Source organism: Plecotus auritus (assembly GCF_963455305.1).
Source record: "Plecotus auritus genome assembly, chromosome: 5".
Classification (NCBI taxonomy): Eukaryota; Metazoa; Chordata; class Mammalia; order Chiroptera; family Vespertilionidae; genus Plecotus; species Plecotus auritus.
Window position 1 is genome coordinate 151598935 of NC_137776.1, and position 15879 is coordinate 151614813.

At 37.0% G+C, this 15879-nt stretch overlaps 1 protein-coding gene and 1 long non-coding RNA gene across 3 annotated transcripts in view; one reads left to right on the forward strand and one right to left on the reverse strand.

The window, feature by feature from the left end:
- The window catches only part of LOC308248425, a 44004-nt gene extending 39082 nt beyond the window's left edge, over positions 1 to 4922 (forward strand). The window contains exon 5 of the long non-coding RNA XR_013960611.1: positions 4320 to 4922. This is a non-coding gene — a long non-coding RNA (uncharacterized lncRNA). The remainder of the gene's footprint in view (positions 1 to 4319) is intronic.
- Positions 1 to 15879, reverse strand: part of QNG1 (Q-nucleotide N-glycosylase 1) — a gene marked incomplete at its 5' end in the record, with an annotated part of 112945 nt that overhangs the window by 19297 nt on the left and 77769 nt on the right. For both annotated transcript variants that reach the window (XM_080668370.1, XM_080668371.1), the window contains 3 exons: positions 1152 to 1367; positions 4290 to 4466; positions 7393 to 7506. In XM_080668370.1, coding sequence (XP_080524496.1) covers positions 1152 to 1367; positions 4290 to 4466; positions 7393 to 7506 — 507 coding nt within the window. The remainder of the gene's footprint in view (positions 1 to 1151; positions 1368 to 4289; positions 4467 to 7392; positions 7507 to 15879) is intronic.

Consider the following 15879-nt stretch of genomic DNA (forward strand, 5'->3'; position numbering starts at 1 on the left):
TCCATTGGGCCCAGTAACAGTCTTGGGCAGGCAAGAATTCCTTAAATACTTATATGTTTTTCTGTATTTTAGGCTCTCATACCTTCAAATTTATAAACTTGGGCTCCAATTTAAACAGTCTTGTGAGGACAGCCAGAATCTGTAATCCTCTGCACAGCTACCTATGTTGAGTGATAAAATGGCAGTAGAGGCTTATAATACCACATAGCCCTCAATCGACTTAGTTTTCAACGCTTTTCATCAACTCAGTGAGCAATAATCTAATATCATGAAATTCTTTCTCCTCTTCCCTCTTAACTAGTTCCCTTTAACTTCCTCTCATACTTCCTCTAAAACACTACAAGATTCAGCAAGGTGCATGTTTCCTAGCTACTCACTTTCTCTTAGCAAGTTTCTCTTGCTTTGGTAATGACAAGACATCACGAATAAATATTCACAGAGAAAATTCTGGCTCAAAAATTCATCGTTGTCTGATCAAGTAAGGTACAGGTACCATTGCCAACTGAGGTAAAATTCTGAAAAAAAGACAAAGTCTGGGGCAATTTGAAAGCCATGAATGAAATATCTTTTCATATTTAAAAAAATAAAGGTCAGAGAAGCTATATGGTCCCTTAAATGAAAACTCTAAAGGGTATTTTTATTAGGGTTTAAATTTTATGCATCTATCTGGAAGGGACATGCTCCTGAACACTGGGCCTCTCTCAACCAAGGTAATAGAAAGAATTAATCCTTAATGTCTGGGCATCCATTGTATGTAATGAATTGCCTAGTATTATTCAAGAAAGATGCAGAGAGAGAAGGGAGATGCCTTCTTTGGAAGAAATGAGAAAAAAGAGTCCCTTCAAATCATTGTCTGTTTTGTGAGTTCAGATAAGAAACCCAGCTGAGAAGGGCCAGACTCAAGGAAAGTGTTAGTCTCCCAACCCCTGGCAATCCAGGAAGGGGCCACCCACATTCATGGACCTCTACATAAGGACATGGCGGTCTCTAGTCAAGCATGGCTTGTAGTGCCAGGTAAACTCATTTCATCTGACAAATCTCAAGGAAACAAAGTTCACCAGATTTATCATTTTTTATGTTTAAGTGACAGGAGGAAATCATCCAAGTGGTCCATCATACAGCACTTCCAGTTTCAAAGAATACTGACTTACTTCAGGCGATAACACGCTACCATTTTTAAGTTTCTCTTCCACAGTGTTTCTTCGTCTCTGTAGCTGATCTTTTTCTTTCTGGAGGGCTTGAACTTGTTCTGAAATCTTTATTTTCTCCTCAGCTGTGCTGCTCTGGAGCTGCACATTCTTTTTTGACAACTCTTGGTCCAACAAGTTCAGGCGAGTTGATATTTTCAAACTATCTGTGCTTAAGGCCTAAAAAGATACAATCAACAAGAACCAAAAAAAATTAGAAATCCAGATTGCATATAATTAGGAAAAACATAGAGAAAATTACTAAATGAATATTTTTTTAGGTTCTACATTATTTTCTCCCATGGATTTTTTTTTTTTTTTTTTTTTTTTTTTTGCGGGGGGAATTGTAGGGGAGACTTCATTTTCTAAAATCTTAAGTTTAATGCCTTTTTTTTAATGAAAAATCAAACAATGAATTTACTACCAAATATTGTTTGGCCATGCCAGACTACACAGCATAGGTTTTGAGAGGTACTATTTTTCTTTTATTATTTTCTAAATTGAACTTTTCTTCTTTGGCCTGGTTATATAGTAGAATTAATTACAATAAAATTTCCTAGAGTTTGAGATTTGGTTGGTTTATTATTTAAACATATAATTTGTTTCTACTCATTTCATTCTGGTCAGAAAATACAGCCAGTCAGATTTATAGAGCTCTTAATTATGGACTAAGTTAATTTTTAAAATATTTTTGCATCAAAGTAATTATATGTTTACTAGAGGCCCGGTGTACAAAATTCGTGCACAGGTAGGGTCCCTAGGCCTGGCCAGCGATCAGGGCTGATCAGGTTCCCCACCTTCCTGCCTCCTCCTTCCCTCGCTCCCTCAGCACCCCGCCGCCACTGCTGGTCACCCACCATGTTCTACGCCACCCCCTGGTGGTCAGCGTATGTCATAGCGAGCTCCCAGTCTCCTGGTCGAACTCTGGAGGGGACACTTTGTATATCAGCCTTTTATATATATAGATACTACCATAAGGTGTATAATTTTTTTAAAAGCCACCCTCTCACCTGAGTCCCATTCCCCAGAAACAATCATCTTCAATGTTTTAGCTATTTCTTCTAGTATTTATGTCCATGTTTCTAAAGACTATTATCACTTTTAGATACTGTCTACTGACTGTCAATCATGGAAGGTAATGATTTAGCACTTTCATGCCTTCTGTTTCCTTATATTTTTAAATTTTTTGTTGATTTTTTTAAAGAGAGAAACATCGATTTGTTGTTCCACTTATTTATACATTCATTGATTGATTATTTTTTACAGCTTTTTATTGACTTTATTAATTTTTAAATATATATTTTTATTGATCTCAGAGAGGAAGGGAGAGGGAGAGATAGGAATATTAATGATGAGAGAGAATCATTGATCGGCTGCCTCCTGCACACCCCCTACTGGGGATCAAGCCCACAACCCAGGCATGTGCCCTTGACCAGAATCAAACCCGGGACCCTTAAGTCCACAGGCCAAACCAGCTAGGGCCATTGGTTATTTCTTGTATATGCCCTGACTGGGGATCGAATCCCCAACCTTGGTATATTGGGACAATGCTCTTAACAACTGAGCTACCCAGCCAGGGTTCTTATAAGTATTCCTTAAATACTGAAAAAAGATACTGCATAGTCTTTTTATGCCTTTTATTCAGAAAAGAACCAGTAATATGACAGTCTCAAGTTTTCCTTCTGTTTTAACATAATCTTCAAAGAATCAATTTTGCTTTGATTGTGGATTTCATTTATTTGTACTCTCTACTCATGTCAGTATGTGTTTACTCCTAAATATTACAGCTTGTTGAAAATATAAAATATCTGCTCTTTTTCCCCCTGGTATCATAAACTTATTTCCATAAAAAGATTTTTTCTTTATTCCTTTTTTATTTTGTCTCTCCTTTTGTGATACAGAACATAACATAGAGTTCCCAGGTTATTTTCTCCTATTTACTCATTTGATATTTTAATTTGGTAATCCCCTTTTCTCTTGTTTATATGTTTTGAGGGACAGTTTTTAAAACTTTACATTGAAAAAAAAAAAAAAAAAAAAAAAAAGAACTTCACATTGACAGCCAGTATGAGCATGCTACCTGGATATAGCACCAGCAACTAGAGTGGTTGGAGGTGGTGCCCCTACCCCTGAATCAGATCCTACTGATCTAGAGTTTGGCTGAAAGGCAGATCTAATAAAGAGGCAGGTTATTGATCCTCTCTGTTCATTAAGTCAATATATAGATTGACCTCAGACTCCAGGCCTGCTGGAGACAAAGTTTTGGGTGAGAAAGTCCTTTTCAAGTTTGTGGCAAGCCAGCTTCATTTTTAGTTTCTGTTTTTGCTGTTGCTAATTTTTAAGATATACAAAGATATATTTAAAATGTATTTTATGGTCCTCTACTCCCTTCACAATCATTTTTTCAGAACTTGAAATTGAGGCAAACTCTTTCATAAAACTACTTTGACTGGCTCATAAAATCCAAGTCTCTAGAAAAAACTTTTGTAAAGGTCCCCAAGTCTTCATAATTTGAAAAATAAATAAATCTTTTATAGAAACCCTGAAACCTAACTTTAGATAGTAGTGATAGCTAGGTCATTTTCAAGTCTATTTTTCCAGATTACCAATGTTCAGTATACAACATCAAATAGTACAATTTATTTAGAAAATATCCACTAAAGTTAATAACAGAGGTCTCCAGGGGAAATGGAGAGTTACTGCTTAATGGTTAGAGAGTTTCTGTTTAGGGTAATAAAAAGTTTTAGAAACAGACAGTAGTGATGGTTATAAAACATTGTAAATGTAATTAATGCCACTGAATTGTACATTTAAAAATGGTCAACATGGTAAATTTTATGTTATGTATATTTTACCACAATTTTAAAAATACAAATAAATAGTAATAAATAAATCATATTTGGCAGAACATTGAACTTTTTACTTAAAAATTGAATAGATTTCAGTGATGGCCATTAGATAAACAGTAATAAGCAAAATACACTGAAAACCAGAAGAGTTTTCTTTTGATTTCTGGCTTCACAATGGTTTACTTCTTAAAAGAAAAAAATCCTACTTTATATGACTTACAACCAGAATGAAACAGCGTATTAAATAGAATACCTGACTAGATCTCAACTTCTTATTTTCCAGGTAGCTCTTCTCCTGTAACATGGCCTCCTTCTTAGAAACTATGGCCTCCCGCTTCTTTAGATCTTCTTCCAGCTCTTCTAATTGTTGGCGTTGGTTCAGAACTTTCTCTACTTCTTCATCTAACCATTTCTTTTGCTCATCCAATTTCTACATTAAAATTACAAAGAAACTTTGTTTTCCTTCTGCCATAAAATTTATAAGGTACTATAACTTCAGATTGGGCCGAAAGACCTTAAATGAACATGTGGAAATAACAAAATAGTGTTCCTGTCTAAAACCGTCTAGAAGTGAGTGGTTCCACTTAACATCTTGCTGTTTTGTGTAATAAGGAATTAAAACTTAACTCTCCAAATATATTTGAGTCTGAGATTTATTTAGGCTGACCAAGAAAGGGGTGACAATTTCTTTACATATAGTAAGAGTTCGTTCTGAGAACAAGCTGGGAATATTTTTCTCTGTCAAAGAGGTGCATACCTCCATCACAGCACTTACACTCCTGGTTCCCCAACTTGAGATCCTTGATTGAATACGGGACTGTACTTTTCACCATTGTATCCCCAAAATTTGGCCCATGACTGGCCTCAATAAAATGTTAAATGAATGACTGAATGCCTGATTCAATCTACTAATCGATTAAGTGATATATGAATACACACAGTGGAAGACATTGATGATGGAGCATAGAAATCCACTCCGTACTGTATCCTGTCAACATCAAATAATTATTCAGTAAAATATAGTCAGAAAGATTTCCAAAGCAAGCAACTTAATACTCTCTTGAATTAAGGACACCCAGAAGCAAGAACAAGCAAAAATATGAAGGGAATATGACTGTTCAAAATGAACTCTACTAAGCACTCATTTGCACTGTGTGTTCATAGTAATGAAGCAATGCCAACTAAACAACAAATAATAGATATAAAATCAATATAGTACTATGTTCCTGTACTTTTGAAGCTTGATAAAAAATGGTTCCTAGAAATCTACATTAAGACAATGAGATAGAAAATATGCATGAGAAAAAGAGAGCAAAGTGGCCACAACAAAGTTGGAAGACTGACTCATAGCAAAGAGCTATGAGTCAGTCTTCCATCCACACCTAAAAAGTATAGTCCTACAGCACTATCACATCCTAACCACAATGAAGCCTAAAATAGTAGCGCTATAATTTTAAGAAACAGAAAGGCTAACCAGAGCAACATAGAAATACTTTATTTTTGTTATATCCAGCTATACCATAGAAAAGTCCATATATGAGACCCTATGAAGCCTAGCAATTAAACATATTCTATGAGTTGGGTTTGAAAGATGAACAATAGAGCTTTTTAATGCTCCATTCCAACAGGAGAGAAACCAAAACATTATTGGTGATAATAAATGCTAACTCCTAGGTACCATGTAAGCAAAAATGGAGAGGGGTTGGCTTTGTCTGGAAATAAAAGAAATGCCAATGCCAGTCCTACAGAGTAGGTAATATTTTAGCTATGCTTTGAAGAATAGGTATGAGTCTGCTAACATAATACAAGTTTTTTAGGGAAATAATAATAAATAGATGTTTCTGCATTTGATATAATAGAGGTTATGATTTGTGTAATTCACTATCTTAGTTTTCTGAAAACTTCTTGATTTGTTTTTTTCTTTTTATAGCAAAAGTTCCTACCATACAGTTTTCATTTTAAATACTTTCTTCTTATACAGGGACTTCACATCAAGTCATCGTCCTATAATGAGTTCTCTGGATACTCACATTGATTAACATAATTTTGTCCTTGTTTAGAGTCAAATTCTGGAAAATGTTTGTTTTACAACATTAAAAAACATGAAGTTTTGTGTGTATTTTTCTTAACCCAAAACAGTCAGTGCAAGCATTGTAATCTTTTTATTATTGTACTTGTTTAAAATTTAGATCCTAAACATTTTGAAAAAGCAGATCTCACTATTCTGCATATTCCTACCTCTCCTACTCCCCTCACACCTTTTCCACCCAGAAATGCTCTTTAACCAATTTCTAAAACACACTAGTAAAATAAATAACTGGGAATACAGTAAGTCTTCACTTAACATCATTGGTAGATTCTGCAATTTTAAGCAAGACTATGTATAATGGAACCAATTTTACTATAGGCTAATTTATATAAACAAAAGTTAACTTCCCAAGGCATCTTATCAACATTACAATGAAACAATGTTGAATAATATGACGTTATTCGAGGACCTGCTGTATATTCATGAAATTCTACTATTAAAGTATAAAATTCAGGAACAGAGAATAAATTTTTCAGAATCAAGATGATGTATATGCATTTGAGTGTAATTACAATTTTTTTTTGTTTTGAGAAAGAGATTTTATTTATTTATTTTAATTAATTGATTAAGGTATTACTTATGTGTCCTTATCCCCTCCCTGTTGCCCCCGCCCAGTGCAGTTTTCTGTAAGATTTTTAGAACTACCATTTTGAATTTACATAAAATTAAAATTTTGTTTCTTTGAACTTTCATAGTAGTTTATGAATTTCACTTTTTAAATGTGGCATTAGTCCTGGTGATTTTGCTCAGTGGATAGAGCATCCCTGGCCCTCAGTTCGGGTGGGTGCAGGAGGCAACCAATCAATGTGTATCTCTCACATCGGTGTTTCTCTCTCTCTCTCTCTTTCCCCATCCCTTTTACTCTCAAAATCAATGGAAAAAATATCCTTGGGTGAGGAATAGATAAATGAGGCACTAAAACAAACAATAGCTTTTAATATATTGTATATGGTGCATATAAAATGAATGGGAAGCTATGATTTTTAGAAATACATATTTCCATGGGAATAAGTCAGTTTTGACATGGGAATAAATACAATCTGGTGAACATGGATTTCATGTTTATATTCCACATGAAATAAATCCATATCTGGATAAAAAAATAATTTTTAATAACAGAAAAGTTTCAGAAGAAATATAAATTTTACCCTTAAGTTGCAAAATCTAGTGTTTGAAGATTTTATTCAGAGTTCACCATTTTTTACCTCTATTTAGACAATCACCAAATAGAAGAAAAACCAAAAAACACTAAATAGAATTGACAAACCTGGAGTTGGTCTATACTTCCAAACAAACCTTTTCTTCTTTCCATCTTAAATGCATCTAGGTCCTCAGCTTTCAGTTTCAGACCTTCTTCCAGTTCTGTTTTTAACTTTAGTTCCTACAGAAAACAGAAATCAGAAATACCTTATGGCTTTCATAGTGGCCAATGATTACTATGAAAATAATCATTTTCTTAACATTTGCTTTCTTAGTTGCAAAAAGAAAGAGAGTAGATGAAGTCGGGGCCATTTGAAAAGAAAATAACATTAGTCCCTCACTGAAGCAATAAAATCTAACAGCAAAAAAAATCAGGTTTTACTAACAAAACTAAGGGTTGTTGTGTGTGTGTGTTTTTCATTCTTTCCCAGTGTTACAAATTAGTGTAACATGGATGAGTCTGAAAATTATAAATGTGCTTTTCTCTTGTGCCTTTCTGAACTCATTACCCTCAGTTAGTACATACAAGGCACCCATCTGTCATGGGGATATTAGGATTTATGACAATAGAAATGTAAAAAGTAGCAGTCTATTTCTGGCATTCAAAAATCAGATTTTGCAGCATGAGAATAGCCTTGCAAAACAGATCATGGTCCTGTGAAGGGTATTTTCCAAATTCCTTTAGTTTCCATCCACATCTTAAGGATCATATCAGAGAGGCCCGTTGCTCACAGTGCTCTTCAGATTTAGAGAAGATGCCTCTGTCACCACTATAGTTTAGCAGGAATCAGGAAGGAGGTCATGAATCAAAGGGGGCTAGTCCACATACTATCCCCATGGTCCATGATAGAGAAGTACAGACATGGAGTGTGTTTAGAAATTTATAGCAATTTGACAGAATAATTTTATGTCTGTTGAATATAATAATTAAAAGATGGACTTTTATATTTTAATTTTTATTAAAATAGTTAATGTTTTAAAAAAGTATTGGGCTGGCCCTGGTTTGGCTCAGTGCATAGAGCATTGGTCTGTGGACTGAAGGGTCCAGGGTTTGATTCTGGTCAAGGGCACATACCATGGTTGCACTGAGCTCCGGTCCTGGTCAGGGAGTGTGCAGGAGGCAACTAATCAATGTGTTTATCTCACATCAATATTTCACTCTGTCTTTCCCTCTCTCTTCCACTCTCTCTAAAAATCAATGGAAAAATATCCTATGTGAGGATTAAAAATATAGATATATTGGGCTGTGATATATTAGTAATAAAATAAAAATTGTACCTTTTCCACAGGTAATTTCAGACGTACTGATATAAAGAAAGTAAAAAGGAAGTCTACCATTTTCTAGCCCTGGGAATAGCAGAAAGGAGAAAAGAGACAGTAAGAAAGATGTGTGTCCTGCCCTAGCTGGTTTGGCTCAGTGGTTAGTGTTGGTCCACAGACTGATGGGTCTCGGGTTCGATTCCGGTCAAAGGCACATACCTCGGTTGCAGGCTCGATCCCCAGCCCTGGTCTGGGTGTGTGGGGGAGGCAACCAATCGATGTGTCTCCCTCACATCAGTGTTTCTCTCTTTCTGTCTCTCCCCCTCCCTTCCACTCTCCCTATAATCAATGGGGGTAAAAATACCCTCGAGGGAGGATTAAAAAAAAAAAAGATGTGTGTCCCAATTTTCCTCTCTTAAGTTTTGGCTCAGAAAGGGGGTGGTAGCCGAAACTGGTTTGGCTCAGTGGATAGAGCTTCAACCTACGGACTGAAGGGTCCCGGGTTCGATTCCGGTCAAGGGCATGTACCTTGATTGCGGGCACATCCTCAGTGGGAGGTGTGCAGGAGGCAGCTGATTGATGTTTCTCTCTCATCGATGTTTCTAGTTCTCTATCCTTCTCCCTTCCTCTCTGTAAAATATCAATAAAATATATTTAAAAAAAAAAAAAGAAAGAAAGGGGGTGGTAAGTAAAGGTATCACTGAGGGTAGAGAGAGAGAGAATGTAGAGTGCAGAGGCCCCACTCCCACATGGGATTGCCCAGCCTTGCTGAAAGAGCAAGGTACAGTCAGGAAACAGACTAATTGAACCCCTCAGCCTCAGGTGACAAGGACCCTGAGTTGGGAGCAATGGGGGTCAGTTATCATGGAGAAATGACCTGCAAAATGAAGATGAGGATAGACCACAAGGTTAGCAGGATAGGTGGAAGACCTAGTAGGCTCAATAGGGATTTATAATGCCACTAGGAAATGAGATGAAGTCAAAGCACCTCCATGCTACGCTGAAATCAAGACCAGACTATGAGTCATACCAGCCATGAGTTTCATCATCAGGGGCCAGCAGGGAAAGGTTGACAAGGGAGAGCAGATTCCAGTCAGTTACATCCAAAGACCAAATGAAACTCAGGGGGCCACTTCCTCCATAGGATGCAATGAAAAGGTACACACCCAATCACCACATACATTGGATTCCATGTTAGGGAGAGAAGCACAGGGTGAAAGAGGCTAAAAGTCTAAATATTCTTATTCAAGAGAGCTAAGAATTATTTAAAGGAAATGTTTAAATTCACAGAAAAGGTTTAAACAGACTGGACATTTGGTTAATTCTCATGTTTCCAGCAATTATCATGACATGGACTGGGCAGGGACAGGGGGTGTCACAAAGAACGCAAGTCTGCTATAAACTAAATAAATGTTCTCTGCATGCATTATGAGTGAATTATACTTACTACCCACCAATTTTTCATGCTTCCCTAGATCTAGTTCATAGTTATAGTTTGGCTCCTGTCATAGTCACAGCAACTTCAGGATGCTTAAGTAAAGGTACCTTATACTTGGAGCTAACTCTACTATTTCTGTCCTTCCACATACGCTTTAAAAGAATACTGCAGAGGAGAAACCAAGATGGCGGCATAGGTAAACACCTAAACTGCTGCCTCGCACAACAATTTCAAAACTACAACTAAAAGACAGAACGGACACCATCCAGAACCGCAGGAAAGCTGACTGAGTGAAAATTCTACAACTAGAAGGAAGGAGAAAAGCTCACAGAGAATTGGAGGTACGGCAAAGGGTCTTTGTGCGCGCAGAGAGGAAGGGCGGCGGAGTGCCTGGCTGGCTTTCTCTGGCGGAAGGGGGAAGGGAGCCCCCGACCGCATTGAACCCCAGTTCTGACTGCACTGAACACCTATTCCGGGCGAGCCCCTGGGGACCCACGCTCTTGTGGGGGGAGTCTGGACTCTCGGGCGGAGACTCGGGAGCCGGGGAAGGCGGAAGACTGAAAGTCCGCTCGCGCCAGTGCGCACAAAGGCTGCGGGAGGCTGCCACAGGCTTTCCCTAGCGGAAGGGAGTGAGAGGCTCCTGACGGCACAAAACCCCAGTTCTGACTGAAGTGAGCCCCAGTTCTGACTGCAGTGAACCCCAGTTCCAGGCGAGCCCCCGGAGACCCACGCTCTTGTGGGGGGAGTCTGGACTCTCGGGCGGAGAATCGGGAGCCGGGAAGGCAGAGGACTGAAGGCACACACGTGCTAGCAAGGGCAAGGCTGATGGGAAGCCAAGACTGAGACTCCACCCCATCCAAGCTGAGCACAGAGGCTATTGCAATTTGGCAAGTCTAATCCTATAAGGCTGTCTCCAGCACCGGACTTCTCCCAGCATAGACACAGCTGATCCTTACAGCCAACTGGCCTGGAGGTCAATTCTTCCCAGTGATACCAACAACAATAAAGACTTAATTACAACAAGGCTGTACACACAGTCCACAAAGGGGTGCACCAAGAGTGTCCACCTCAGGTTAACTGGGGAGGCAGACCCACTGGGCCAAATTGGAAACCTAGCACACAAATCTACCAACTCAGGGAAGCAGTGAAAATGCGGTGTCTAAGAATCAGATCACAAACGAAAGAAATGGAGGAAAACAAACGACTGGATATAGAATTCAAAACCACAGTTATAAGGCTTTTTAAGAATATCCTAGAAAAGGCCGATAAATATAACGAGACCCTCGAAGAGATGAAAAAGGACCAACTAGAAATTAAACATACACTGACTGAAATAAAAAATATTATACAGAGACCCAAAAACAGACAAGAGGAACACAAAAATCAAGTCAAAGAATTGAAATACAAAGAAGCAAAAAACACTCAACCGAAAAAGCAAAAAGCAAAAAAAAAAATACAAAAAGTTGAAGATAATGTAAGAAGACTCTGGGACAACTTCAAGCGTACCAACATCAGAATTATGGGGGTGCCAGAAGAAGAGAGAGAGCAAAATACTGAAAACCTATTTGAAGAAATAATGACCGAAAACTTCCCCCACCTGGTGAAAGAAATAGACTTACAAGTCCAGGAAGCCCACAGAACCCCAAACAAAAGGAATCCAAAGAGGACTACACCAAGACACATCATAATTAAAATGCCAAGAGCAAAAGACAAAGAGAGAATATTAAAAGCAGCAAGAGAAAAACAGTTAGTTACCTACAGGGGAGCACCCATACGACTGTCAGCTGACTTTTCAACGGAAACTATGCAGGCCAGACGGGAGTGGCAAGAAATTTTCAATGTGATGAATAGCAAGAACCTACAACCAAGATTACTCTACCCAGCAAAGCTATCATTCAGAATTGAAGGGCAGATAAAGAGTTTCACAGACAAGAAAAAGCTAAAGGAGTTCATCACCACCAAACCAGTATTATATGAAATGCTGAAAGGTATTCTTAAAGAAGAGGAAGAAGAAAAAAGGAAAGATAAAAATTATGAACAACAAATACATATCTATCAACAAGTGAACCTAAAAATCAAGTGAATTAAAAACCTGAGGAACAGAATAATCTGGTGAATACAATAGAATCAGGGGCATAGAAAGGGAGTGAACTGATAATTCTCAGGGGGAAAGGGGTATGGGGGGGTTCATAAAGAGACTGGACAAAAATCATACACCTATGGATGAGGACAGTGGGGGGTAGGTAAGGGCAGAAGGTGGGGTGGGAAATGGCTGGAGGGGAACTATGGGGGAAAAAAGGAGAAATAATTGTAATAATCTGAATAAAGATTTATTTAAAAAAAAAAAAAAAAAAAAGAATACTGCAGTAGGTCTATTTCCCTCTTCTGCATATCACAATAGACATTACTGCCTTTATTTTATACTGTAATCCCTGGCATTGTGCTAGCCTTTTTATATCTACTTAAGGACACCACTTAATCCTCAGAATAATCCTATTGCCAAGGATTGTTATAAACTACATTTTATAGATGAGGAAAATGGTGCTTAAAGGAGTAAAAAGCTCAAGATCACACTATGGCCCACACTTCCAGGAGTTCCCATATCTTTTCTTTATAGCTCATCCATGGACATGAGTTAAGAATTGCTGCTCTAAGGAGAACCCATGCAGAAGTCATAATATTCTCTGGAAATGGCTTAGTTGAGTGGAAAATGGACAAAGAGGAGTATTAGATCCAAAAAGAGGGCAAGATAGGCTTTAGGACTGTGAGCAGGTTTTCTATTTGTGCATAAAGTAGTACAAACTTCAATATTTCTTTGGGGCACACTGTTCCTTTTTCTGGAATACTTATTCTCCCCCTTAAATGGGTCATTTCCCTAAAATGCAAAATATGGCTAAAGGAACAAAATTGTCCTACATAACAACATAAAAAGCTTAAGTTATAGATAGAATTACACTTCAGCGTTCTATGCACTCTGACCAAGTTTTTTCTTTTCCCTAAGCATAGATTTAGAGAGTTTTGTGTCTTGTTGGTTTAGCCAGGGCCTATGAGGGATGAGAAGCTGAGATAGAAAGACCGTGAGACTGACAGGCAAGCCTGATCCTTACATTGGAGGAAGGACTGTAACAAAGAGACTAGGTTACTGGCAGTAGAAATGAGAACTGAACAAATTCAAGATATTTAAAAGATATAATCTATAGGACTTAGCGATTCATTGGATATGGGTGATAAGGGAGAGGACAGAGTCAAGGATGACTATCAAATTTCTAGCTTAACCAACTAAACAGATTGAGATATCATATAAAGCACATTAGAAAACTCTATTTTCTCCTCCATGAAGGAAGCAGCGAGTGGGGAAAATAAGGAGATTATTAAGGAAGATCATAAATTTATCTATAGGATAACTTAATGAAGATATCAATAGTCAGATATGAATCTAGGGCTCAAAGAGCAAATCTGGGATCAAGGATTAAATCTGGGAGTTGTTAGAATTTAACTGCAGCCATGGAAAAAATTAGGTCACCCAGGATAGAATATAGAAGATGAGGGCACAGGCTAGAGCCTTGAAGAATTCCCATATGTAAAGGACTGATAGTGTAGGATGAGCTAGTCAAGACAGACAATAAGAAATCAATCAGAAAGAAAAAAAACAAGGAGAGAATAATTTCACAAAGGCAAAGAGGGAAATATTTCAAGATGGAGGGAGTAGTGAACTGTGCTAGATGCAACTGAGGTGGTGTTAACCCTTTGTACGCCATAAGTGTCTATAGATGCAAGCAAGATAAAAGCGTCTTTGAATGCGTGGCAGTTAACTGGTTAAGACAAGGACTTTAGTGACAAAGAGCACTAGTAAACTGAGAGCTTTGAAAATGATGGTAAAGCTGAGAGCCAAAAGCCAGACTAGAGAGGATAAGAGAATGAATGGAAGCAGAGAAAACAAATAAATATATAAACTTTTCTAAGAAGTTTGGTTATGAAGGAAGAGAGAGTAGTATAAGACGGATAATTTTAGGATGAATAAAATCTAAGGTGTTTAAAGAAGGATTCTAGAAGAAAAGGAAAAGTTGGAAATATAGAAGAAGAAGTAAATATGTTAAAGCACATAAGTGCTTAGCGTAGATTAATTGAGGATACTCAATAAATATTAACTACTGCCATAATAATAATTATTACCATTATGATTAAGAATGAGTAACTCAAGGAAATTAAGAAAATTCCATTTATAATAACACCTAAAAGAATAAAGTATCTGGGAATAAATTTAACCAGGGAAGTAAAAGACTACTACACTGAAAATTATAAAACCTTGCTGAAAGAAATTAAAGACTTAAATAAATGCTCATGAATAGGAAGACATTATATTGTAATGATGTCAATACTATACTAAGAGATCTACAGATTCAAAGTAATCCATATCAAAATTCCAATGGCTTTTTGCAGAAATGGAAAAGTTGATCCTTAAATTCATACAGAATTGCAAGAGACCTCAAATAGCCAAAACAATCTTGAAAAGAAAGAAAAAGAAAAGATCTTACTACCCAACTTCAAAATACTACAAAGCCACAGTAATCTGGCATAAGGACAGATATGTACACAAACAGAATAGAATTGAGAGTTTAGAAATAAATCCATAAATCTATAGCCAATTGATTTTTGACCAGGGCAGATGCTTCTAGGACAATTGGATTTCCAATGCAAAAGAATGAAGTTGGACCTCTATTTCACACCATATACAAAAATTAACTAAATATAGATCAACGACCTATTAAATATAAGAGCTAAAGCCATAAAATTCTTTTAAAAACCCACAGGGGTAAGTCTTCACAATCTTAGATTTGGCAATGGATTGTTAGATATGACATCCAAAGCACAAGTTACAAAAGAAAAAATAAACTGGATTTCATAAAAATTAAAAACGTTGCTGCATTGATGAGTATTATCAACAAAGTTTAAAGACAACCTATAGAATGGGATAAAATATTGGACGCCATGTATCTGATAGAGTTTAATGCCTAGACTACTAGTATATAAAGAACTCCTATAACTCAACAACCAAAGATCAACAATCCAATTAAAAGTAGACAAAGTCTCCTTCCATCACCATTTATTTCCCCTTTACCCTTACCTACCTCCTCTCTTCACCCCCTTCCCTTCTTGTAATCACCATGCTGTTGTCTGTGTCTGAGGAGTTTTGTTTTTTCTTACTCCTTTCACCCTTTTCACCCTAATTTTATTAACTAATGTCACCCCAATAAATTCAATTAAAAATTAAAATAAAAACAGGTTGGAATAGGAACCAAAAAAAGTAGACAACCTGAATAGACATTTCTCCAAAGAAGATATACAAATGACCAATAAGCACATGAAAAAATGCTGAACATCATTAGTCATTTGGGAAGTGCAAATAAAAACCACAATGAAATATCACTTCAGACATACTTGAATGTCTGTAACAAAACACACACACACACACACACACACACACACACACACACACAGAGAAAACAACAAGTGTTGGCGAAGATGTGGAGAAATTAAAACCCTTGTACATCCTGGCGAGAATGTAAACTAATGCTGCATCTACTGAAAATAGTTAGTGCTTCCTCAAAAAATGTAAATATGGAATTAACATATGACCCTAGGTATTTCTACTCCTAGGTATTTCAATTCCAAAGAAATTGAAAGCAGGGACTTAATTACTTGTATGCCAGTGTTTATCACAGCATTATTCCCAATAGCCGAAGGTGAAAACAACCCAACATCTAACAACAAATGAATGGAAAAATAAAATGTGGTATATGAATACAATGGAATACAACCTTAAAAACGAATGAGGTTCTGATACATGCTACAATG